Source organism: Oncorhynchus masou, chromosome 19, assembly GCF_036934945.1.
Source record: "Oncorhynchus masou masou isolate Uvic2021 chromosome 19, UVic_Omas_1.1, whole genome shotgun sequence".
NCBI classification, from domain to species: Eukaryota; Metazoa; Chordata; class Actinopteri; order Salmoniformes; family Salmonidae; genus Oncorhynchus; species Oncorhynchus masou.
The window spans coordinates 5,917,137-5,945,097 of NC_088230.1; the positions used below are offsets into that span (position 1 = coordinate 5,917,137).

The window sequence follows — 27,961 nt, forward strand, 5'->3', positions numbered from 1 at the left end:
GGGGGTGGAGGGAAGTAGAGCACTTTCTATTGTAGTTAGTTACCATATTTCGAAACAGCACAGAAACAGTTTCCCATTGCCCCATCGTGTGAGAGAAAAACAAGGTGTTGAATTTGAGAAAGTCACTGTCATTCGGACTTTCACACTATGGCGGGCGGATTGGAATCGGAGTGCAAGGAATACTTGTTCAAAGTCCTTGTCATCGGGGAGTTAGGTGTGGGGAAAACTAGCATCATCAAAAGATACGTCCACCAGTTATTTTCCCAACACTACAGAGCGACTATTGGGGTCGATTTTGCGCTCAAAGTTATCAACTGGGACAGCAACACGCTGGTGAGGTTACAACTATGGGATATCGCAGGTAAGATCGATGGATGCACAGTTTCTACATATCAAGACTACTGAGATGCTACAAATGGTCTTACCCTATGCTATGCGTTGTTTGGTGAAAGTAGCCTGTCCACTTTCTGAAAAGTGCTCGATTGTGGTGACTGCGCAATTCTAGAGGGGAAGCTTTGAATTGCACACGTGTTTACACGACTGCACAGCACATAATGTTGTTAGCACATTAGTAATTATGTGTGTATATGTATGTGTGGGCTTCATACTATGTACACAGGGGCACGTGCATATTTATTTGAAAATACCTGTTTGGTCTGTTTCCCCCGGTGTTATGATCAGGGTAACCAACATAAAACAATGTAGGTAATGGTCGGGTCGCTGGATCACCCGCCCTGTGGGGAGTGAGTCTGTCGATAATCGAACGTCAGTCCATTGTCATCTCATTCCTACATCTTGAGTTACAGTTGGTTATGCCAGACCAGAAAGTCTGCCCTACTGTCTCTCAATAATAGCCTACAATCTAGTTTGTGGGATGTTTTCCAAACTAAGTCATGCTTGCCAGCACGTGGCTGGTCGGTGATGCTATTTTTTTTATGAGCATTGTCTTTCTACTACAGCATATTGGATGACTCATTAATATTCCATTAACATCGACAGGTTTAGGCTACTACATTAATACTCTAATTTTCCATATACCCATCATGAGGTTGCTACAACCTAGCCTATGAATGAAAGTTTACAAAGTAGGTGCAAATTTGAAGAGAAATTTGAGCAATCAAGGTGACCGACCATGACACATTCAATACAGTCTTGCACTCTCTTTTCTGCATCTAATCATTAGTCCAACAGTTGCAAATGAGTTCCTATTGGACAAATTCAGGTATGTTAATCCCGTTCAGTTTGCTTCTGTTTTAAAAACATTTATCAACAGAATCGGTGGAATGAATAGCCTACAGTACACCTTTGATTACACTCAAACACAGTTCACTTTCATAGCAACCACATACAAACAGCATGATAATTTTGCTCCTTGCATAATTATATCTTGCATCTACGCGCTCTCTTCCTTTCACCTCTTCCCTTCACTTGAAGACTGCAGTGCACAACATGTCAGCTGTCTGTGACCAGGCACAAAAACCTTTCCAAGCCAAACCTTCATATCATAACCGCTAACGACTACAAACAGTCTACATCATTGTCACCATATTAGCTAACGTCTTAGTCAACATAGCTAATAGTACGAATGCGTTAGTAAACCCACTACAATGTTGCAGTACAGTCAGCAAGCAGATTAGCTGTTACACTGGCTGGCCCCGGTGACAATATATTAACAAAACCAAACGCTTACCTTGACTTGGAAGTGTTCCAGTGTTCGATAGCCATAGCCAGCTAGCTAACATAGCATCCCTCTCTGTTTGAGCCAAAATTTGATTGGATTTTTGTTTGCGTAGGCTAAACTAGCTAGCTGCATTCGCTAGCTACAGTTGAAATCTGAAGTTTACATACACCTTAGCCAAATGCATTTAGACTTAGTTTTTCACAATTGCTGACATTAAATTCTAGTAAAAATTCCCGGTCTTAGGTCAGTTAGGATCACCACTTTTATTTTAAGGATGTGAAATGTCAGAATAATAATAAGAGTGATTTATTTCACTTTTTATTTCTTTCATCACATTCCCAGTGGGTCAGAAGTTTACATTCCTCCTGACAGAGCTGGTGTAACTGAATCAGGTTTGTAAGCCTCCTTGCTCGCACATGCTTTTCCAGTTCTGCCCACAAATGTTCTATAGGATTGAGGTCAGGGCTTTATGATGGCCACTCCAATACCTTGACTTTGTTGTCCTGAAGCCATTTTACCACAACTTTGGAAGTATGCTTGGGGTCATTGTCCATTTGCGACCTAGCTTTAACTTCCTGACTGATGTCTTGAGATGTTGCTTCAATATATCCACATCATTTTACTTCCTCATAATGCCATCTATTTTATGAAGTGCACCAGTCCCTCCTGCCTGCAAAGCACCCCAAACATGATGCTGCCACCCCCGTGCTTCAGTGTTGGGCTGGTGTTCTTCGGCTTGCAAGCCTCCCCCTTTTTCCTCCAAACATAACAATGGTCATTATGGCCAAACAATTCTGTTTTTGTTTCATCAGACCAGAGGACATTTCCCCAGAAAGTACGCAGTCTGGCTTTTTTATGTTGGTTTTGGAGCAGTGGCTTCTTCCTTGCTGAGCGGCCTGTCAGGTGATGTCGATATAGGACTTGTTTGACTGTGCATATAGATACTCTTGTACCTGTTTCCTCCAGCATCTTCACAAGGTCCCTTGCTGTTGTTCTGGGATTGATTTTCACACCAAAGTACGTTCATCTCCAGGAGACAGAACACGTCTCCTTCTTGAGCGGTATGACGGCTGCGTGGTCCCATGGTGTTTATACTTGCGTACTATTGTTTGTACAGATGAACGTGGTACCTTCAGGTGTTTGGAAATTGCTCCCAAGGATGAGCCAGTCTTGTGGAGGTCTCCAATTTTTTTCTGAGGTCTTGGCTGATTTCCTTTGATTTTCCCATGATGTCAAGCAAAGAGGCACTGAGTTTGAAGGTAGGCCTTGAAATACATCCACAGTTGCACCTCCAATTGACTAAAATTATGTCAATTAGCCTATCAGAAGCTTCTAAAGCCATGACATAATTTTCTGGAATTTTCCAAGCTGTTTAAAGGCTCAGTCAACTAACAGGCTGACTACACCGCTCGTGTTGCAAAATAAATGTAGAAATCTACCCACACTGCTCGCGCTCACTAACGAGCATCTGCGTTGCCAAGGGCTAAAATAGAAGTCAGTTCTATTTGTGACTCATATCGCGCTGCAAGTCCACCCATCTCCTCATTGGTTTATAGAAGCAGGTACCCACGTGCCATCTCATTGGTTATACCCACGTGGGTGACGAACAAGGTCAGTGGCGGTAATGCACCTAATTTGCGAAAGTTGCCATTCGCAATATAAGGTCAAGAGAAGAAAAGCCTAGAAGGAGGAGAGATGACTAGAAATTATTTGGTTGAACGTTTTATGTGTGGATTAATTGTTGGAGTAGAAGACCTTGTGCATTTCAGGTAAAATAACAACTCAATGTTTATATCCCAGGACAAATTAGCTAGCAAAAGCAAGCTAGCTAAATTGGATGAATTACCTAGCAAGTGCAAGCTAACTAGCTAAATTGCCTTAAATGTTTAATGCTTTTCGACCTGTCCCCAAATTAATGTAATTAGTTCAGAGTTTGTTTTGATATTTTAACCTGCGTGTCGTGATTGCGTTTGGTGTGGGAGGAAAAATACATTTATGCATGATGGTTTGGTTTGGTTTCTGTGTTAGTGTATGTATACTTCTGACCCACTGGAATTGTGATACGGTGAATTATAAGTGAAATAATCTGTCTGTAAAGAAATGTTGGAAAATTACTTGACATGCACACAGTAGATGTCCCAACCGACTTGCCAAAACTATAGTTTGTTAACAAGAAATTTGTGGAGTGGTTGAAAAAACAAGTTTTAATGACTCCAACCTAAGTGTATGGGGCGGCAGGGTAGCCTAGTGGTTAAAGTGTTGGACTAGTAACCGAAAGGTTGCAAGTTCAAATCCCTGAGCTGACAAGGTCCAAATCTGTCGTTCTGCCCCTGAACAGGCAGTTAACCCACTGTTCCTAGGCCGTCATTGAAAATAAGAATTTGTTCTTAACTGTCTTGCCTAGTTAAATAAAGGTAAAAAAAAAAATGTCAACTTCCAACTTCAACTGAGTGAAATTGAAAAGAATAAAAATACTATGAAACATAGCTGGCTATCTCTCTGTTGCTTCTCCTTCATTTTGTAAGACATTAACTAACATATTGTCTTTCTCTCTCTTTGAGTCAATTATTTAGTGCTAGCTAGCTTTAGCTTATGCTGCTCCCTTGATTGGGTGGACAATGTGTCAGTTCATTCTACAAGAGCTCTGATGGATAGGTTGGAGGATGTCCTCCGGAAGTTGTCATTATTACTTTGTTTGACTATGGACGGGGTGAGAACCATGAGCCTCCTCGGTTTTGTATTCTTGGCAATGTACCCATAGGAGGATGAAAACTTGCTTTCCACTATGGTCTTACCCTATAGAGTGCTGTTGAGGCTACTGTAAAAAAACATATTTGAGGCTAATCAGTTATTTAACCTCATTAGGGGGTGTGGGACTGTACCGTCCCACCTGGCCAACATCTAGTGAAATTGCAGAGCGCCAAATACAAAAACAGAAATACTCATTATAAAAATGTATGAAGCATACAAGTGTTATACATCGGTTTAAAGATGAACTTCTTGTTAATCCAACCATGGTGTCAGATTTCAAAAAGGCTTTATGGCGAAAGCACACCAGCGATTATCTGAGAACAGCACCCAGCAGACAAATCATTACAAACAGTAACCAGCCAAGTAGAGGAGTTACACAAGTCAGAAATAGTGCTAAAATTGATCACTTACCTTTGATCTTCATATGGTGGCACTCACAAGACTCCCATTTACTCAATAAATGTTTGTTTTGTTCGATAAAGTCCATGTTTATATCCAAAAACCTCAGTTTTGTTTGCGCGTTATGTTCAGTAATCCACAGGCTCAAACGCAGTCACAACAGGCAGACGAAAAATCCAAATAGTATCCATAAAGTTCATAGAAATATGTCAAACGATGTTTATAATCAATCCTCCGGTTGTTTTTAGCCTAAATAATCAATAATATTTCAACCGCACAGTAACGTCGTCAATATAAAAGGTAAAGAAGAAAGGCGCGCTCTCGGTCTCACGCATGAAAAAGCTTTGGGCCACTGCAGTGTCCACTCATTCAGAGTGCTCTTACTCCCTCACTTTTCAGAATACAAGCCTGAATCAATTTCAAAAGACTGTTGACATCTAGTGAAATGCATAGGAAGTGCAATGCTTCACCGGAAGCATTCCTTATCATTCATCACCAATATCAAAGTTTTATTTAACCTCAGCCTCCTATCAGGACCACTACACAGCTCATATCACATTGGGATCAGATTTATTTTCTCATTCAAAATATCCTGCTGTCCCTGACAAAAATACTGTAATGATTTCTGCCAACAGGACTCTCAATGAATGGATACATTTAGTATTGGCTTCCACTATGCACACATGTGAGTCCTTTTTATTAGGCCAAGCAGGAGTACAGGCAGTTGTATGGACACAGTTGACTCCTTATCATACCAGCTGAGAAAGAGACTACAAGTTAGTCATTAGCCAGCAGTTACAGTCATCGCCTGAACAAGGGCTCTGTGATTTGAGTCTTAAGAGATTAAAGGGTTGTGTTTATGTGTGTCTGTGAGGCTTCATATCCCATCATGAGGTTGTGAGATTGGGGTCAGGACATGCACGGTATAACTGTCGTGATTTTAATTTTGTGAAGTGTGCTGTGACGTATGTTGAATCCACTAGGAATGAGGTTGAATTTGAAGCCAGATATAGGACTAGAGAACTGCAAAACCACTCTGAAAAGCCAAGTCTGACACATTTTGGTGGCAGACAGGCAGAGACCGACAGGACACACCGTTTTCACCAAGACTGTTGAAAGATGACTGCTGATTGATGGTGTTCTCATCACAAACTGGTAGTGCTGTGACAGGCCATCGCAACAACCTGCATGCCTGTCACTAGCTCGAATCGGTAACCCAGAGAGGGAGAGAGATTGGGACAGTGTTGAGATACACACCGACGTGGGTATGGTACAGTGCAGGGTAGTGGGGAGCTATAGGAGGACCTGCTCATTGTAATGGATGGAATGGAATAAATGGAACGGAGGGAAACGTGGCTTTCATATGATGAATGTGTTTGATACCATTCATTCTATTCCAGCCATTACAATGAGCCCATCCTCCCAAAACTCATCCCACCAGCCTCCTCTGGTACAGTGTCTCTCACAGCTGGATTGCACTCTACCAGAGGAGCTGTGAAGGCAAAACACACAAACACACAGTTCCTCATTCACATTTACTGATGTCATTGCTAGAGATGCTGTGAGAGAAAACACACACTCTCACCCCCACAGGGGGATGACACACAATATACACACACACCCTCCCACACACAAATACACTCATCATTCACACCTGTACACCAAGTCTGGAGACGGTGAGGATGATAAGGAGTCAGAGAAGAGAAGGAATAATGGAGTGAAACAGACAGAAAGTAAGAGGTGTATTGCCAAGTCATTAAGGCCAGTCTTTAAAGAGCGATTGAATCGCATGTGTTTTTCTAAGAGACACAATTAGAACAAAGCCAATTTCACTTCCTGAAAATAATCAGAATGAATCTAAGATAAGAAATCTGTAATTAAAATGTGTTTTTGTAGGCGAGGTTTTAGTCACGCCATTTTAGATCGAGCTATAATGTTTTTGGTGCTGTATTTCTCAAGTAAAACCATGTGTAACGTGTTGTCTTATACGGTGCTTGATCTGTCAGGAGGTGCCGGAACAAAAAGGGAGCGTGTGAGGGGGGGTTACCTGGGGGGCTGTTAGGTACCGGAAAATCTGTATAATAAAGAATTGCATGCATATCATCACATTTCCGTAGTGGCATAGCGCAATAGAGTCTTACAAAAAAAATAGAGGTCTTACAAAAGTTGCACACATGGAGAATTTTTTTTGCAGCCTCGGGCCCGGGAAAAAATGTTGCCTTTTACAACACATTTCATGCAATTCTGTGTCATTTTACATGACTGGAGACTTTAGCTGAATCTTTTTTAGTAACGCACAAAGTGATCAAAATGACAGGCTACTTTGACACTGACAAACAGATTCTGAGATCAATAAAAAACACCATGTCTTGAATCCATCAACAGCCTAGGCCTAGGTGTGTGGAGGCACATATTGTAGGCAACAATATGAGGAGGAAATTATAGTCCTAAAAATGCTTTCCAGTTACATTGACTCAACCAATGATGTGAAACTCACTTACCGGCGATGCTGTTCGACTATTTGGAAGTTGATAACACATGTTTGGTATTCTACAGACTGATAAGAGAATTCTCTTTTTAGCAGGAGCCATTTGCTTTCCAACCTGTGTTTTCCCATGATTGTATTTGAAATATTGCAAAAGGCCTGTTTAGGCTGAATGCTGTTCACTGACAGATTTGCCGCATGTTCCTGACTGTTGGCTACGCCTTGTGATCGGGCTTAACAATCCACAGCTAGGCATTAAAAAATAAAACCTATTGATCCTCTGTGGCTAAAATATAGGCCTACCAGTGTGGTATTGTGGATTATTTCTGAACAGACAGCGGTAATTCTATAACTTTGGCACATTTTATTTCAATTTATTAGGGATGCTGCAGAACGAACCTCCAGCACCTGTCCCGCGGCTATGATTCTACGTCAACACATGAAGTGTAACGCTGAGTTGGAGGCTCATGTCTATCAGAGCACAGAGTGGAAGAGAAATCCCAGAAAGTGAATCTCATTCTAGTTCTGTGAGAGACACAGGCACACGTTGGTCCCGAGGCTACAATGTTGCGCAAACCGTCAACTCGGGCCAGCCCAACATGAATCAATTCAAAGAGTGTACGAGTGTACAGCAGGTTTTCACATTACGTTTTTTGAGGGGGCAGGAGAATTACAGAGAAGGCAACTTGAGTTAAGACACTTTTATTAGAATTTTTACAAATGGTGAAGATATTTTAAATTACATGATAGGTACCAGATCATGGCAAATAGGTTTCGGGAGGAAAAAGTCCAAAACTAAAAGGTGCAGGATCTGGCTCAGATTAAGCACTGGTTTTATGAAATCTGATCTGCTGGGCAGGTTGTTCTCACTGTCAGTGTGTCCTGTGGTATGATTGGAGTGCAATCACCGCAGATGTTTATCCTGTATTAGTGGGCATTGTCAAAATCAAAATCCAGCCCTCAAGTCCTGACAAACTCTTGTATTTAAATCTCACAAAACTAAGTTTTGGAAGATACTGACTTTATGACCAAAATGTACCTACTTGCACATTTAGTCAATTTTGGCACTGGAATAATTGTTTTTGACAAATATCGGTCACATATGCCATTTTCAGCGAAAAGTTGGTTCTCGAGTTCAGTTCTTCTTTAAGCCTTTTTAATCATGCAGAATAAGTAGCTGGGCCTGTCCTCATGGCAACGATAAGGACCAACCAACGTTGAGGCAATGTCGTCCTTACTCTCCCATAATGATTACCATCTCGGATGGAATGATAGTAATCAGGGTCTTGTGGAAAAATGGATGTACGTTGGAAGTCAGCGTGAGGCCTGGGCCTCGCCCGCCCCCTCTGGCCCAGAATAGCTGCGCTCATCTGGGCTTGTCTGAGCCAGGGACAGGATGATTACAACCATGGGGTGATAGTGGAGTAAGTAAGCCAGCACCTTTTGCCAAGGATTTAGACATCCTGAGAGAAGGGCCACCTACCTCACTGTTTCTCTAGAGGGGAAGGTATGAGAGAAAATCAATAATTGGGGAAGGGGTGAAACAGAGGAAGAGGGGGATAGTCCCTTTTAGAGTATTTGATTATGTGGCAATGTTCATAGTCTTTGTTTTCCAGCTCCTCCTTTGCTACTCACTCTGCATGATGCAAACTTCTATTGGACCTAGCTGTCTCGTAATGACCACCATATTTACTGTATCTCCGCCAGAGAACCGTTAGGCCAGCATTTGAATGGACTTCTGTTGAGGTTGGTTCACAGCCCCAAGCCTCTCAACAACTGACTGGTGAGACTGCCAGTGCCTCCGTTGCCGCTGCCACGGCTAGCTTGGACAGTTTCCATGGTAACCCACCCACAGCTAGCATCTCGACAGAGACCGTAGAGGAAACTCGGGTTGCTAGGGCACAGGATGATGAAGAGTTTCTCTCTTTCTCAGTGTTTCCATCTGTTCTTCCCACTTTCATAGACAACTCCCACAAGGACCATGGGGAAGAGAGATGGACACCCAAACCATTCTGTATCTGTAGAAAAGATTACTTTCCCTCTCGGAATAGCAAAAAGCATTTAAAATATATTCAATGAAAGTCATTGGTACTTGGAGTAACATTGCATAAGTTTTTTGATAGTGGTCTCACAGGGTCTTAAGCAATACTTCCTATTTTATTTTGCTTGGGGTTTTATATTAATAATGTGGACAGCCAAATTGTAAATGTACTGGAATTCCCTAATGATCGTCTCTCCTCCCTGTTTGGTTTTGTAAATATTCTAGTTTTACAGACTTGGCATTCCACTTCAGGCAGTGATTAGAAAACGATATGAGAATCTCACACACAAAAACGAACCATGTTTACCAGTAAATGGCCAACCTGTCTTGACTCCTTATTGTCATTTGGGGCGGCAGGGTAGCCTAGTGGTTAGAGTGTTGGACTAGTAACCGAAAGGTAGCAAGTTCAAATCCCTGAGCTGACAAGGTACAAATCTGTCATTCTGCCCCTGAACAGGCAGTTAACCCACTGTTCCTAGGCCGTCATTGAAAATAAGAATTATTCTTAACTGACTTGCCTAGTTAAATAAAGGTTAAAAAAATAAAAATAAAAATACATTTCAGTCTCCGGCTCATCATTGTAGCCTGCACTGTGAGACACTCATACCCTTTGTCGGAATGCTAATTAGGTTACAGAATTTCTCAATTTCTTCTACAGCACATGACTCGTATTTCTTCCCATAAGCTCACTGTGTTATCCTGTTCTCCCTTAACAATGTTGAATCGCTGCCTATATTGAGGTTGTGCCATTGGGGGTTAGACCTTTTTTCAAAACTGCCTTGGATGTTACAGTAGAATAGATAACAAGCCGTCTGTTGTTTAACCATTGAACCTCATCATGGCTCTAATGGCCGAACATCTCGGCTCAAACCACAATCATCACGATGCTGTACACGTGCGTGTGTGTGTGTGTGTGTGTGTACTGGGCTAATTGATCCATTTAATCAATCTCTATGGCTATGTATACACCTTTTTTTCCCCACTAATTGGTATTTTGACCATTCAAATCAGCTCTGAAAAATATCTGATGTGAAAAGATCTGATGTGTTTGGTCAAAAGACAGATTATCGGGAAAAATATCAGAATTGAGCTGCCTGTGTTAAACGCAGCCTCAGAAGCGTTTCGACTCATTCTGTTTCCCCTCGGAAGGTGAGGGCTACTCCTACAGCATAGCGACGCTTACTTATCAATCACACACCATCTGAGTGGCACTGAATATTCAGCCCTAAGCGCACAATCTTATTTTAGGATGTCAGTGAAGAGATCAATTTCCAATGGCTTCCAATACAGTGGAGCTTATTATGTCTACAGGTGAAATCATTGGCTAACACAACCTAATAGCCTAGCTACTTATTAGTTTCATTACCACAAAGATGCTCCTATTCAGAGTAACTCCAGAATTCATGTCATTGTCAACATAACCAGTACGTGTGGCCCATGCGGGAAATGGACCAACAACAGCCTTAGCTTTGCCAGCATTGTGTTGATTATAGTGAAAACAGACTTTTTAAATTTTCGGTATGTACAGTATGTGAACCTGTTTCCAGGTTGGGAGTGAGGACCAAGGAGTGAAACTCTCAAAGCTCACTTCATTTTTCTTCCTCTTCTCACCACTGTGCAGAAGTCAATTACGATGCTATGAAACTCATAACTGAAAAATGTTTCCTGCGACTGGCCTTGTCTCTCTCTATTTATTCACTGTATTCAGACTAATGTGGTTTTCAGCTTTGTGAACGCCACTCAATTTATTGTCTACAGAAGATTTTCAGAAAATCTTAATTTACCATTCCTCGTTCGTCTCTCATCAACAAATAGCTGACATTTTGAAAATATCAGAGCATTTGTTCTGTCAATATTTGACTCCATTGACTAACCCAGTTCATTCAATTCTTACTGGAAACCATTTTCCCGCAAATGTCAGCCTGAGCCTTAAGTGTTTCTGTGTGGAACCTGTTTATTGAAATCCAAGAAATATGCCTGGAGAGCATTTTTAAAGTGAGGTTTTTTTTTCTGGGTTTTTATTTCTTCTAAGACTTCTTCTAATGAATCTCTGGGCACCAAAAGGCCTGGAAATGAAAGTCTTATTTCAACCGACAGTCTCTCCTTCCTACTGTGCCGTGTCCCCAGTGAGTTCACCTGGGGTTAAACAGACTAAATTTAGACCCTCAATTATGAGCAATTACTGAGCAGGTCTGTAGGCTCCTCAGTGTATTCACTCCCTCGCTGACACCCGCACTGCAACGCGCTGCTCAGTTTCCATACATGGCTGGGTGAAGTACCTATAATGAAGTAAAACTTCAGGGGGGGAAACTGCCATCACAGTTCCTGAAACTGCTCTCTGTATTCTGTGTTCAACTTGGCTGCCGTGTATATTAGGTGCTGTAATGTGTGGTGAGCTACTCCTAATTAGATATCTTTAATTGGATGAAGTGTGCTGTAACAACATCCATTTCTGTTGTGAGGAACTGAAATCCCTTCAGTGGAAAACTGAAGTGATGGTCTAGAAGCCTGGCTGGCTGGGTGTAATCCCAGCCAGGGATCTTCCCATTGAACCCCCGACCTAAAGATTCACCTTAGCGCCTCAGCGAACAATCACTCACTGGTTGATTGACTTCAGCAGTCTTGAAGGTTCAATAAACTCTTGTCCTGGGAATTATTTTTGGAAGATGGGGCTCCACCAGGATCTGGTTCCTCTCAAGGTTTTGTCCAGTGCTCATTACTGTAATTCAATGGACCTTTCAGGGAAATGTAAAATTGTTATGGTCAATTGTGTTGGAATCTTCCCACCAGATTGCAAGACATACAGATGAAATGCTTTAAAGCATGATATCCATTCTATTTAACTTGTCAAATAGAATTTGCAATTTTAGTTGTATTTGAGGTAAAGGTCGACCGATTAATCGTAATGGCCGATTTAATTAGGGCCGATTTCAAGTTTTCATAACAATCGGAAATCAGTATTTTTGGATGCCGATTTTTGCCAATTAAAACTAGTCCAACGCTCTAACCACCTGCCTCACGAGGAGCCTGCTTGTTACGCGAATGCAGTAAGAAGCCAAGGTGAGTTGCTAGCTAGCATTAAACTTATCTTCTAAAAAAACAATCAATCAATCATAATCACTAGTTATAACTACACATGGTTGAAGATATTACTAGTTTATCTAGCGTGACCTGTGTTGCATATAATCGATGCGGTGCGCATTCGCAAAAAAGGACTGTCGTTGCTCCAACGTGTACCTAACCATAAACATCAATGTCTTTCTTAAAATCAATACACCGAAGTATATATTTTGAAACCTGCATATTTAGCTAAAAGAAATCCAGGTTAGAAGGCAATATTAACCAGGTGAAATTGTGTCACTTCTCTTGCGTGTATATGCAACAGTTTGGGCCGCCTGGCTCATTGCAAACTAATTTGCCAGAATTTTACGTAATTATGACATAACATTGAAGGTTGTGCAATGTAACAGGAATATTTAGACGTATGGATGCCACCCGTTAGATAATATACGGAACGGTTCCGTATTTCACTGAAAGAATAAAAGTTTTGTTTTCGAGATTATAGTTTCCGGATGCGACCATATTAATGACCTAAGGCTCGTATTTCTGTGTGTTATTATTAATATTATTAATAATAAGTCTATTATTTGATAGAGCAGTCTGACTGAGCGGTGGTAGGCAGCAGCAGGCTCGTAAGCATTCATTCAAACAGCTCTTTCGTGCATTTTGTCAGCAGCTCTTCGCAATGCTTCAAGCATTGAGCTGTTTATGACTTCAAGCCTATCAGCTCCTGAGATTAGGCTGGTGTAACTGATGTGAAATGGCTAGCTAGTTAGCGGGGTGCGCGCTAATAGCGTTTCAAACGTCACTCGCTCTGAGACTTAGAGGAGTAGTTCCCCTTGCTCTGCATGGGTAACGCTTTTTCCAGGGTGGCTGTTGTCGATGTGTTCCTGGTTCGAGCCCAGGTAGCGGCGAGGAGAGTGATGGAAGCTATACTGTTACACTGGCAATACTAAAGTGCCTATAAGAACATCCAATAGTCAAAGGTATATGAAATACAAATCATATAGAGAGAAATAGTCCTATAATTCCTATAATAACTCCAACCTAAAACTTCTTACCTGGGAATATTGATGACTCGTGTTAAAAGGAACCACCAGCTTTCATATTTTCTCATGTTCTGAACAAGGAACTTAAACGTTAAGCTTTCTTACATGGCACATATTGCACTTTTACGTTCTCCTCCAACACTTTGTTTTTGCATTATTTAAACCAATTTGAACATGTTTCATTATTTATTTGAGGCTAAATTGATTTTATTGATGTATTATATTAAGTTAAAATAAGTGTTCATTCAGTATTGTTGTAATTGTCATTATTGCAAATACATGTTAAAAATCATCCGATTTAATCGGTATCGGCTTTTTTTTTGGGTCCTCCAATAATCGGTGTTGGTATCGGTGTTGAAAAATCATAATCGGTCAACCTCTAATTTGAGGTACATGTTGAAAGGAACAGAATGGGAGATTTTAGGTAGGATTTTGATCTGCAGGCTTCAGTCGACATTGAGCATGGTTTACATGTAGTCAATAATATGAGGATGAGTGTCCTATCTATGCGAATTCTTAATCAATGCAGCAGGCACTTGTTTGGTGGTTCAATATCAGTAACCAGGTTTCCATACAACCTTTTTTTTATGCGAGTAAACTACATGTTTGCTAAAAAATGTCATACCTGATGGAAACAGCAAATTTGTCGGTAAACATTCCAGATGTGGACAAATCAAAATACATTAGACGGTGGGATGTTTAGTTGTCGGTAAAATTAATTATGCAATAAATGGTGGTGGAAAAGCCTTTTTTACGCAAATATTGATATAATAAACATCATATTGATATGTTCTGTAGTCTCCCACTATGACTCGGGGAAGCATGACGTTTTTATTGGGCTACAGATGATATAAGTTACGATGAATTTCACCGGGGGGCAAAAGTGCAAAGTGATGAGCTTGATGCTCCTTTTCATTTTATATCGAGGATCTTATTCATGTGACATGATAATTGATGCTTGGCTGCCGTTCGACATCATGTATAGATGATAGATTTTTCTTTTGTGTTATTGACTGTACGTTTGTTTACGTGTAACTGTGTTGTTTTTGTCGCACTGCTTTGCTTTATCTTGGCCAGGTCGCAGTTGTAAATGAAAACCGTTGATTTCAAAGTTTAACAAACCGTACAGCTCTATGCACAAGGACTTAACAACAATTTACACAGAACATTTTACAAAAACATCTATTAGAATGCTGAGTTTGGTAATAGAGTTTTGGTAACATCTCCCTCAGTTTTTTTGTCTCGTTTTCCAAAAACTCCACGATGTATGCAGAAAGAATGAGGGCTCAGCTATGATATGACACATCCACTTTGAAATCATCTCTTTTGGTTATTGAACTACAGTAAGTGAGTGGATTTACACCCGGTAACGGAATCGCGGTAACGGAATTTCATCATGGGTCCCTGATCTATCCTACACAGACAATAATATGAATGTCACTCTCTTCATGGTGATGTAACCTAAATAGGTACACAAAGGTATACTCAACTCTAGTGTCCTCTACTATGTACTGAACTCTACGTTTACTCTGTTTTTGTAATGAACTATACTCTACTCTACTCTTCCGTGCTGTACTGTGCTGTGCTGTGCTGTACTGCGCTGTCCAAACTTGTGAACCCAACTGTGGTTTGTGAGGGGGGGGGGGGTTCCGTTATTGATTTGGTAACAACATTTTTAGTTGATACTGGCACCCCAGATCCCAGTGGTAATTCCCCTTGCTTTGACTTCAAAGCATCACTCGAGATTTCTAGAGAGAATGGGTTCATTATCGAGGAGGCAGATATCTTTCGAGGCTTGTCTTCTTGGATTAGAGTGAGGAAAAAGTGGGTCAAGATCCGTTTTCATCATATTTGGTGGGAAAGGGGAACCACAATGAAGGGGAAAATACCACTCTTCCACTCTAAATGATGCATTAAGACTTCTCTTTGACTGAGAGACTTTTGCCTTTGTGAAACACTGAGAACCCTCACTCAGTTTGATATCCATGTCGAAATCATTATTGGTAAACGGGGCTAATTCTCCCCAAACTGGCACCTTTTAATGTGAGTCTGTTGAGATATTTATTGGAGTAATATCGGAGGCGGTCCTTGTGGCGGTGTGCTCACTGCCCTGGCTTATAGGACCAGTGGAATATCCTCTCACAGGTTTGCCTGTGTGAGTATGGAGGGCACAGGCCCTGCTTTGATGTCTCATTAGCAACACTCAAAGGCTTACTTGCTGTCATCCCTCCTCCTATAGGCCTACTTCAATGTTTTGTACATCAAGATGTGTTGTTTTTCCTTGGACCCTGGCTGATGTGTTATTTTGGGGCAGTCGCTGAATATCTACATTGTGTCACTCATTGAGCATTTCAACCAACAGCCTTCTGTTTACTAACTCCATAAATACTACTAGACCTACAAGGTTGCATTGTGTACCCTGCCATTGTGTTACTGATCACATTCCTTTCATGTCCCCCATTCAGGCCAGGAGCGATTCGGGAACATGACGCGGGTGTACTACAAGGAGGCGGTGGGGGCATTCGTGGTGTTTGACGTGACGAGGGGCTCCACTTTCGAGGCAGTGTCCAAATGGAAGCACGACTTGGACAGCAAGGTGAAACTGGCCAATGGGAGCCCTATACCCTCGGTGCTGCTTGCCAATAAGTGTGATCAGAAGAAAGAGAGCTCCAAAAACACTTCCCTCATGGACAACTTCTGTAAAGAGACTGGCTTCCTGGGCTGGTTCGAGACCTCGGCCATGGTGAGAGAGAGACAGACACACACACACATACACTAGGCCTACACCATAAGAGTATAACAGCGTGTTGCTGTTTTGCTATTCGCTCTCCCCTAATCATAAAGCATTAGCTACAACCACACTACAGATAATAGTATAGTTAGTGTGTGCATTAGGCTTTTGTATTCAGCTTGAACTGAAGGTAAGTTTTAGGTTTTTGTTTGTAAAGTTGTTTCCTAATGTTTTACAGGTTGCTTTTCAGTAAATAATAAATAAAACACAATTGTCAACAAACAATGACAAACATTTGACTCTTACTCAGATCAGCTCAGAAGTAGCACGACATTGCTCATTTTATGCCACGTGTTTAAGATGGCTGACAGCTCAGCGTATTAAGGGTAAACCGGTGCTTTCAGGTCTCGTTGCATGGTTGATTCACCGCGGCTTGCCGATTTTCTATAAATCACGTTTCACACACACACGTTACATTCTGTTTTTCTGGTCGTTTTTTTTTTGTTGCTACACGTCAAACAGATTAATAGATTTAATGAATGGAAATCAAACTAGAGCAGAAATAGCATGAACAGGTAATGTAATACAAGTGTAAAGGCCTGACTTGGGGGAGTTAAATCAGAACTTTAGTTAGCAGTGCTCCTCGTGCTGTGAAATTGAATTATTTGTGCTGTGTTGTTACAAAGAGCAGAGTGGGAAAACGCAAGCTTATCCCTCTGTGTCACTCGGAGCACTATTAATTCCAGCCAGGGTCACAATCACAACGATAACGGCTGCGGTCTTCTTCCATTCCAAGATCTGTTAAATGCCTACAATTGAATGCTTATCCTCATCTGAAAACGATCTCTGCTTTGTTTACAGGCTCTTTTGTTGAACAGTTTTGAGCTTTTATTGGAGTTTGTTCGGTGAGGTCTTTAGCGAGAAATTCAGAATGACATTTATAATATTAGGGATCATAGCCGCGGGGAGTAGTTTGGAAGTGGGGTGCTGCGTATATTCACATTTTTTCAAAGGGGGGTGGATTTGCCCGCGCTGCAGACTGCTATATCAGTCCATTTATACCGGACAATTAAAGGCCCAGTGCACTACTTCTGTTTTTATTTTTTTTCAAAATCAGAATAATAATACAAAATATATTTTTTGTATTAAGATTCAGGGGGCGCTACATCACCCTTACCTCCTGCGGCACTGGGTCTCGTTTAAGTGGTAGTTATGTTTCATAGAGAGACGTGTGGAGACACCACAGGAATATGTATTACAATACGTATGCACTAGAGTTTACCCCATGTTAGTGGACTGATCGATTGTTGGGTCGATAGGCTGTTGGTCGACCCCATCTTAATTACGTCTATAATCAATAGCCCAACTATTAAATGGCCCTGGCTTTATAAGTCATCCATATATACAGTTGAAGTCGGAAGTTTACATTCACCTTAGCCAAATACATTTCAACTCAGTTTTTCACAATTCCATTTAATCCTAGTAAAAATCCCTGTCTTAGGTCAGTTAGGATCACCACTTTATTTTAAGAATGTGAAATGTCAGAATAATAGAAGATAATTATTTATTTCATATATTATTTCTTTCATCACATTCCCAGTGGGTCAGAAGTTTACATACACTCAATTAGTATTTGGTAGCATTGCCGTTAAATTGTTTAACTTGGGTCAAACATTTCGGGTAGCCTTCCACAAGCTTCCCACAATAAGTTGGGTGAATTTTGTCCCATTCCCCCTGACAGAGCTGGTGTAACTGAGTCAGGTTTGTAGGCCTCCTTCCTTGCACATGTTTTTTCAGTTCTGCCCACAGATTTTCTATGGGATTGAGGTCAGTGCTTTGTGATGGCCACTTCAATACCTTTACTTTGTTGTCCTTAAGCCATTTTGCCACAATTTTGGAAGTATGCTTGGGGTCATTGTCTATTTGGAAGACCCATTTGCGACCAAGCTTTAACTTCCTGACTGATGTCTTGAGATGTTGCTATATATCCACATAATTTTCCTTCTCATGATGCCATCTATTTTGTGAAGTGCACCAGTTTCTCCTGCAGCAAAGCACCCCCACAACATGATGCTGCCACCCCCATGCTTCACGGTTGGGATAGGGTTCTTCGGCTTGCAAGCCTCCCCCTTTTTCCTCCAAACATAACGATGGTCATTATGGCCAAACAGTTCTATTTTTGTTTCATCAGACCAGAGGACATTCCTCCAAAAAGTCAATATAGGACTCATTTTACTGTGGATATAGATGTTTCCTCCAGCATCTTCACAAGGTCCTTTGCTGTATGACATCTGCGTGATCCCATGGTGTTTGTACTTGCGCACTATTGTTTGTACAGATGAACATGGTACCTTCAGCGTTTGGAAATTGCTCCCAAGGATGAACCAGACTTTTTTTTCCTGAGGTCTTTGATTTTCCCATGTAGTCAAGCAAAGAGGCACTGAGTTTGAAGGTAGGTCTTGAAGTACATCCACATCTGACTCAAATGATGTCAGTTAGCCTACAGAAGCTTCTAAAGCCATGATATAATTTTCTGGAATTTTCCAAGCTGTTTAAAGGCACAGTCAACTTAGTGTATGTAAACTTCTGACCCACTGGAATTGTGATACAGTGAATTATAAGTGAAATAATCTGTCTGTAAACAATTGTTGGAAAAGTACTTGTCATGCACACAGTAGATGTCCTAACTGACTTTCCAAAACTATGGTTTGTTAACAAGAAATTTGTGGAGTGGTTGAAAAACAATGTTAATGACTCCAACCTAAGTGCATGTAAACTAAACTTCCGGCTTCAACTGTGTATATATATATATGTTCTAACGAAGAAGAAAAAAAAAAAAAAATAATATAATATATATATATATATATATATATATATATATATATATATATATATATATATATATATTATTATATTTTTATTTTTTTTTTCTTCTTCGTTAGAACAGACTCTCTGGTACACATATTTAATAAGCACTTGCTGTGGTGCTTTCTCGCTGCAGTTGGTAGGAGAGCGAGACAACGTGCACCAGTCCCACATGCACTCACTGTGTGACCATCGCGCTGTTACCAATGAGTCATTTGTGTGTCTTAATTATTTTATCAAACAGTGTGCATAAAGAATCAGACAAGCTCAGTGCATATCTATATATGGAAAAATAAGTTTTTAAACATTTGGTCGATTGGTCAAAAGAACAGGATGAATTTCGGTCGACCAATTTATTTATTTTTTAGTCTGGGAAAGTCCTAGTATGCACAAACACACACTGTGTGAGTATTGTGTGTGTGGAAATTGCTCCCGATCTATGTGAAAATTAGGTCAATGGGGCCCTGTTGTCATGAAGCTGGGGACTGTGTGTGTGTATGTGCCTCAGTTCACCGGGAGGTCTTTAAGTTTCTGCTTGTCACCGCAATTCTGATGTCACCTCTTGTCCCTGCGGAAATTACAGTTAACTCTCACTTGTGATCTCCTGTAGTGTCCATGTCCACACACTAGCACCATTCACTCAATGTGTTTGGGCAGGTTGTGTTTAAACAGTTGAGAGTTTTGGTTGGATAATGGCACACTCACCCACATCTCAGTGACATCCCCGTTCCCCAGCCCATGGAAAGCTCACAGGGAGACCCTTTAGAACCCCACACACTCAGTGTCCCGATCAGCTTTGAGGTTATGACGCCCACAGCGTTTCCCAGCTCTAATCCTGCGCTGTTAGACCTGTTGGTGCTTAGACGTGTCCTTTGATTGATTATAGCTGAAGTGTGCCACTAGAAACCAAAGCGTGGCAGTTATTTTTTTTTTACCATCTCTGCTAAAGGAGTGAATTCCTCCTTGCAGAATCAAGGGCTAATCCACCCTCATACATATACATTCATTACACAGTAGGCGATCGTGTGCTGAATCATGGGACACAATCCATATAGTTGCAACACCTTGACGGTCACATATTGAAGTACTGTAGAAGGTTCCCTACTTTGAAAACTTGATTTCATTTGACATTTTTGTGATTTAGCAGACACTCTTTTCCAGAGCGACTTGAGTGCATCCATTTTCATACTGGTCCCCCTTGGGAATCAAACCCACAATCAAACCCACATTGCAAGGACCATGCTCTACCAACTGAGCTACATGGGATTTCCTGTGTTATTTCTTCTAGGATAACCTCATAACCTACATTGCGAGAAATACTTTATATATGTCTGTTTAGAGCCTTGAGGTGTGTGTGTGTTATTCTGTGGGATTGTATGCAGTGAGCACTTCTAACAGTTGAACAGAATGGCAAATATGAGCCTCCAGGGAATCTCATGCTTCGTGAAATACAAAATGTCCCTGCTGCTGAATTCCCTTTTCTGTCATCATTTGCAGCTGTGCATACGTATGTGTGTGTGAGTTCATGTGAGTGACAGGTGTGCCAGTACCCAGCATGCACCAGCACATGTTCCTGAGATAAATGATTCCATTAGAGGCTGTAACTCAGATGGTTGGCATGGAGCTGTGTGTGTGTGTGGGCGCAAGTACGACATGTGTGTTTTATAGACATGTCTGTTTTAATTTGTGCTGAACCACTAGGGCTGGGCAGTATACTGTATTTTACGATCTACCGATATTGATGCACGGACCAGTTTGGGTTTTTACATGACCTATATATACAGTGGAGCAAAAAAGTAGTTAGTCAGCCAGCAATTGTGCAAGTTCTCCCACTTAAAAAGATGAGAGAGGCCTGTAATTTTCATCATAGGTACACTTCAACTATGACAGACAAAATGAGAAAAAATCCAGAAAATCACATTGTAGGATTTTTAATGAATTTATTTGCAAATTGGTGTAAAATAAGTATTTGGTCAATAACAAAGGTTTATCTCAATACTTTGTTATATACCCTTTGTTGGCAATGACAGAGGTCAAACGTTTTCTGTAAGTCTTCACAAGGTTTTCACACACTGTTGCTGGTATTTTGGCCCATTCCTCCATGCAGATCTCCTCTAGAGCAGTGATGTTTTGGGGCTGTTGCTGGGCAACACGGACTTTCAACTCCCTCCAAAGATTTTCTATGGGGTTGAGATCTGGAGACTGGCTAGGCCACTCCAGGACCTTGAAATGCTTCTTACGAAGCCACTCCTTCATTGCCCGGGCGGTGTGTTTGGGATCATTGTCATGCTGAAAGACCCAGCCACGTTTCATCTTCAATGCCCTTGCTGATGGAAGGTTTTCACTCAAAATCTCACGATACATGGCCCCATTAATTCTTTCCTTTACACGGATCAGTCGTCCTGGTCCCTTTGCAGAAATACAGCCCCAAAGCATGATGTTTCCACCCCATGCTTCACAGTAGGTATGGTGTTATTTGGATGCAACTCAGCATTCTTTGTCCTCCAAACACAACGAGTTGAGTTTTTACCAAAAAGTTATATTTTGGTGTCATATGGTCAGATGAAATTCTCCCAATCTTCTTCTGGATCATCCAAATGCTCTCTAGCAAACTTCAGACGGGCCTGGACATGTACTGGCTTAAGCAGGGGGACACGTCTGGCACTGCAGGATTTTAGTCCCTGGCGGCGTAGTGTGTTACTGATGGTAGGCTTTGTTACTTTGGTCCCAGCTCTCTGCAAGTCATTCACTAGGTCCCCCCATGTGGTTCTTGTGGTCATTTTTACCCCACGGGGTGAGATCTTGCGTGGAGCCCCAGATCGAGGGAGATTATCATTGGTCTTGTATGTCTTCCATTTCCTAATAATTTCTCCCACAGTTGATTTCTTCAAACCAAGCTGCTTACCTATTGCAGATTCAGTCTTCCCAGCCTGGTGCAGGTCTACAATTTTGTTTCTGCTGTCCTTTGACAGCTCTTTGGTCTTGGCCATAGTGGAGTTTGGAGTGTGACTGTTTGAGGTTGTGGACAGGTGTCTTTTATACTGATAACAAGTTCAAACAGGTGCCATTAATACAGGTAACGAGTGGAGGACAGAGGAGCCTCTTAAAGAAGTTGTTACAGGTCTGTGAGTGCCAGCAATCCTGCTTGTTTGTAGGTGACCAAATACTTATTTTACACCATAATTTGCAAATAAATTCATTAAAAATCCTACAATGTGATTTTCTGGATTTTTTTTCTCTCAGTTTGTCTGTCATAGTTGAAGTGTACCTATGATGAAAATTACAGGCCTCTCGTCTTTTTAAGTGGGAGAACTTGCACAATTGGTGGCTGACTAAATACTTTTTTGCCCCACTGTATAACAGTATTTTAATGTTCGGTTTGTTAAATATGAGATGCCATGTGTAATGTCCATTTTAATAGTTTACTTGAGTCATCTCTCTCTCTCATGCTGCTTTCCACACAGAGCTGGCCCTGCCCCCTATCACTCCAAGAGTGCATTTGTTGCTCCTCGACCACAAGACACTTGCGTTCAATCTGCATGCATGGTGAATGGAGCACATGCAACAATGTTGATGACAACGATGCTTTTTTCACTTTGCCCCTTAATATAAATCCACTAGTGTTCTATAATTACACTATTAGTTTCTTACATCCAACCGCTATTTTGTCATTTCTTAGCAAGTTAGGCCTAAATTCTGTTAGCTTCTAATTGTTAGCCGGTAATCGCTAGCTAGCTAATAAATGTACTGAGTCAGAGAAAACATAATGAGCTATATATCCTGATGGTATAGACCGAAATCAGCATCTTGTAAATCAAAGCAAGAATATGTTAGCTACATGAAGTAGCTAAGAGAAAACGTTCAATGTATCCAAAGATTATAGGGTCCCCTAGGAAACACTTATCAACACTTTGGTTCCTACCCTGTCACAACTCCTCCCTGGCATTTTCATTCATTGTCATGTTAAGCAACACTGTATTGAAAGTGCCCACTATAATATTCTAACTATGGAATTAGAATAATTATTATTTCCATGATTCCAACAGTTCACCGAAGTGTTGTGCTCTAAATCATGAAATCGCAATTGCAACATTTGGTTAAAAACAAGGCGTAGATTGTTTGCCCATATTGTGCCGCAGGAAATGTATGAAAATGCAGAAAATTATTTTAGGTAGAATTGAACAGTATAAAACCATCAGAATGATGAAAGACTCATTGAAATGACAAAGAATGTATGCGTTTCCACCCTAGGGTCATGCACTACTCATAAAACACATTTAGAATTTTTTTTTTCCACCCGGCCTAATTTTTCAGATTTACTGAGGAATAATGAAAAAAACAGCTTGGCTCTCGGGAACCGACCAGCTACACAGCAGATGTAGCAACCAGGAAAAATAGACCCAAGACAAAATATACCACCCCACATTTATAGACACACCAGTTTGCACACTCAAAGTGAGCGAGCCAGCCAAATTTGAGTCTCGTAATCAATATAATTTTACATTTGCCCAAGATACTCACCCTTCACTTGATGCTCAGTAATGCATTGGCTACATTAGCCATCCAGGTTTAAGCTAGTTGACATAGTGCCGTACTGCTAAACACCCATGCTAAATGTGGTTAGGGGCCGTCACCATGTTGAAGGGTGGCCAAGCATTCAGAAGCACACCTCAGGCTACAGTGCCTAGATGTCACAGGTCACTTTCAATATCGACCATTTTACAGCTCTGCGAGCGCAATAGAAACCCTGCATCATTCCGTTGGGTGGAATGGGAATCCACATGTTAAGGGTGTATTATACATGGAGTGCATAAAACATTAACAACACCTTCCTAATATTAAGTTGTAACCCCCCTTTTGCCCTCAGAACAGCCTAATTTCACCAGGGCATGGACTCTACAAGGTATCGAAAGCTTTCCACATGGACGCTGGGCCATGTGGACTACAATGTTTCCCACAGTTGTGTCTAGTTGGATGTCCTATGGGTGGTGGACCATTCTTGATAGACACGGGAAACTGTTGTGTAAAAAACCCAGCAGCGTTGCAGTTCTTAACACAAACCGGTGTGCCTGGCACCTACTACCATACCCCATTCAAAGGCACTTAAATATTTTGTTTTGCCCGTTCACACTCTGAATGCCACTCTATTGTATCAAGACTTAAAAATCCTTCTTTAACCCGTCTCCTTCCATTCATCAACACTGATTTTGAAGTTGATTTAAAAAGTGACATCATTAAGGGATGATGGCTTTCACCTGGATTCACCTGGTCAGTCTCATGGTAAGAGCAGGATTTCATAATGTTTTGTACACTGTGTATGTAGGCCTATCCATTCCTTGAGAGAAACACTGTCTGCTGATTTGGATTGGACTTCAATTGGATTTAGATTTCCTTATTTGTTCACACACCAGATCCCCCCCCATGCCAGAAGTCTGATGTAGCCTACAGCTGTTTGCTGTGGAAGTGATGACCTCCCATCACAACACAAAGAGCAGTTTATTCTCAAATAGTATTTTAGTTGAAATCTCATCTGCATTCATAATTGGACTTTGTGTGTGATGCCATGCTCCATCATATTTGACCCTTCATTCCTGTTTGATGCAGCTTTGATACACTTGTGTTGTCCAGTCGTACACTCACCCTGAGTTTCACTGCTCCCAAGGTGCCCTGGACGTTTCTCTGAAGTGTCACTTTGTGAATGTCTTAGCAGCAGTCGAGGCCTGGAGAAGACGCATTAATATTCATAACCCCTCCAAAACGAGGGATGACAGCTTTGTGCTGTGCTGCACTTGGCTGCTGAAGTGCGAAATGACAAAATGAGGGATGGCTGCTGTTTTCAAGGCCCGCTCTCTGATGCCACTCAGCTGTCTATATGAAGTAGTCTAAAGAGCTGCAGCAGAGTCATGAAAGAATATTCGCCAGACTGCTAATGTTGGAAGCCTAGTCACGGGCCATGGCTATTGGAAAGGTCCTCTTGAGTTGACAACTGAGGATAACACAACCTCTGGTGCTTGTATAGAAGAGAGAGGTGGATGAAATACCAGTGGGTTATCTTTTTTTATAGACTATAGTTCTGTGTGACAAATGGAATGCGCCCAGACCTGTTTCACCAATGTTGCTCCTCATTAGTTAACTGCCTAAACCAATATCCTCAGCAACTGTATTCATATTGAATTGATGTGACCTTTAACCTTAAGCCTGTTGTTGTTTCACCTTTCCTAGGACAACATCAACGTGGACGAGGCAGCTCGGTTCCTGGTGGAGAACATCCTGCTGAACGACAAGGGCCTGCCATACGAGGAGAGCAACGGGGACCCCATCAAGCTCGACCAGGAGACGGTGGCTGCTGAGAGCAAGCCAGGCTGCTGCTAGCTCTGAGGACTCCTACTGCATCCACCTTTCAACCTCCTCCCACTGGATTAATCAATCAATCAATCAATCGTATTTATAAAGCCCTTTTTACATCTGCCGATGTCACAAAGTGCTGCACAGAAACCCAGCCTAAAACCCCAAACATCAAGCAATGCGGATGTAGAAGCACGGTGGCTAGAAAAAACGCCCTAGAATGGAATGAACCTAGAAAGAAACCTAGTGAGGAACCATGCTCTGAGGAGTCCTCGTCTGGCTGTGCCGGGTCGAGATTATAACAGGGTAGCACCTCAGGCCAGCTCACACAGAGGGCCTAGAGGTCAAGGACTGGGTCTCCTAGCCCCACCCCTCCCCTATGTTCATTAACAATGGACCGCCTCAACACCCTTCCAAACCTTAGCCGCCGTCTTCTGTTTCTACGATCACACCGGGCTGCTGTTCAGGAAGGGCGTGACCCTGAACCCCATATCCCACCCCAAGCTGTCGTTACACTGGACCCATGCCCCCTGTCCAATGACCCCGCGGAAGGGCTACTGTCCAGGGAGTGGGTCTCGTCACACCCTAGCTCACTGACAATTACGCATGCAACTGTCTTGTTTCATAATGGTGCCATGAGTTCTCTTTTTTTTCATAGTTTTTGCTGAAGGCCTGAACAAAGGTGGGACTAAGGATGTACCATAAATAAATGTGTGTTTTTATCATGATCTGTGGAATATCTTCCAGTGTTCTTCTAGGCAATGCTAGTCACACACGGACAACAACAAAAAATACATTTATCTTGAAAGAAAGAACAAATAGAAGGAAGGTGCCATTGGAACTCAGAGAGAAATCCCTGAGAGACTTGATGTCTCAGTAATAGTACGAAAGAGTACATCTAAGATGTGTATTTTTTTTTTTTTTACATTTGTGTTTGATCATGTACTGTACAATTCCTGGTGAGGTACATCAGGCGGGGGAGGGAACCCTCCCACTACCCAAGCAGTTGAGAATCCTAGGCAAGTGTAAATTATTTTTTTTAAACACCGTGTGGGGTCTATTAAGTTTACGTGTGAAAATATACTTCGAAACTACTACAAAAACCAAAAAATAATAAACATTTTTAATTGATAATAGTTTGTGTTGTCTTGGCTTAATTCTTTATTACTGACACAATTGAATTGTCTGTATTGAGTGGAATTGAAAGAATGTATGTGTGTGTGTGTTTGTCACATTTTAGATTTTAGTCATTTTGCAGACGCGTTTATCCAGAGCAATTTACAGATCCCTGAGGCTCAACATGTGAGGAGAAACTGAAAATGCGATCAGAGAAATGGGAATTCACATTATGAAAGGTTTCAAATAATTCCTTGGGCTATTGATGTGTATCAGGCATGACCATGCTGTACCACTTAGGGGAGGCTGTGTGTGTGATAGTCATCAGACTATTCTGCTCACTGCTGCAGCTCATGCTCTCCCATGCCCCCATTATTACCGGAGAAGAAACCAACGTCACACTAGCCTCCAGGACACACACTCATGTCGACTATTGCAGCAATGTCTACTACTGCCTATTCATTTAGTCTCTACTGACTTCATTTTAACTGAAGTAAGAGGAAGTATGCCTATTCATTTAGTCTCTACTGACTTCATTTTGACTGAAGAGGAAGTATGTCTATGCAATTTGAGCCATTGCTGCCAGTTTAACAGACTGAAGCTGCTGAAATAAAGTGGACGTTTATAAAGAAAGCTGAATGTAATTAAATAATTTGTCTGTCTGCCACCCATTAAAAATCATAAATGTCTTAATGATTAGTATGAATCGAAAGATGTATCAGTTTCACTTAAAGTCAAACGGTTTGATGGCAATACCATATCAAATTCAAGTCAGTTGGAAACAGGTTTTTGATGGCCCAATATCTTGGCATCAGGTCTATGAACTGACATAAACCAACAATTGACACATCAATCTGTTCATTTCAATTTAAGTTATTACATTATGAAAGATATTTGATACAAAAATAATTCTCAATATATGGGGCCATGAGGAAACATAATAAATAGAACAGTCAGCCAGTGCAGACTGCCATGAGGAAACACAATCAATAGAACAGTCAGCCCAGTGCAGACTCTGCCACGAGGAAACATAATCAATAAAACAGTCAGCCCAGTGCAGACTCTGCCATGTGGAAACAGAATCAATAGAACAGTCAGCCCAGTGCAGACTCTGCCATGAGGAAACAAAATCAATAGAGCAGTCAGCCCTGTGCAGACTCTGCCACAAGGAAACATAATCAATAGAACAGTCAGCCCAGTGCAGACTCTGCCATGAGGAAACATAATCAATAGAGCAGTCAGCCCTGTGCAGACTCTGCCACAAGGAAACAGAATCAATAGAACAGTCAGCCCAGTGCAGACTCTTCCCCGAGGAAACAGAATCAATAGAACAGTCAGCCCAGTGCAGACTCTGCCATGAGGAAACATAATCAATAGAGCAGTCAGCCCTGTGCAGACTCTGCCATGAGGAAACAGAATCAACAGAACAGTCAGCCCA

At 41.5% G+C, this 27,961-nt stretch overlaps 1 protein-coding gene across 1 annotated transcript; it reads left to right on the forward strand.

Moving 5' to 3' along the window:
- On the forward strand, window positions 1–26,543 carry LOC135505740 (ras-related protein Rab-32-like). The gene is made up of 3 exons (XM_064924829.1): window positions 1–361; window positions 15,932–16,209; window positions 25,285–26,543. The coding sequence occupies exons 1-3, from the start codon at window positions 148–150 to the stop codon at window positions 25,432–25,434; spliced, it is 642 nt and encodes a 213-aa protein (XP_064780901.1). The 5' UTR covers window positions 1–147; the 3' UTR covers window positions 25,435–26,543.
- Window positions 26,544–27,961: the final 1,418 nt, after the last annotated feature.

Bases quoted from the DNA above. Each gene is read 5' to 3' on its own strand.
- LOC135505740 (XM_064924829.1), top strand. From the start codon at position 148: ATGGCGGGCGGATTGGAATCGGAGTGCAAGGAATACTTGTTCAAAGTC. The intron at 362-15,931 runs GTAAGATCGATG...TCCCCCATTCAG, and splicing joins ACAACTATGGGATATCGCAG to GCCAGGAGCGATTCGGGAAC. The intron at 16,210-25,284 runs GTGAGAGAGAGA...CACCTTTCCTAG, and splicing joins GGTTCGAGACCTCGGCCATG to GACAACATCAACGTGGACGA.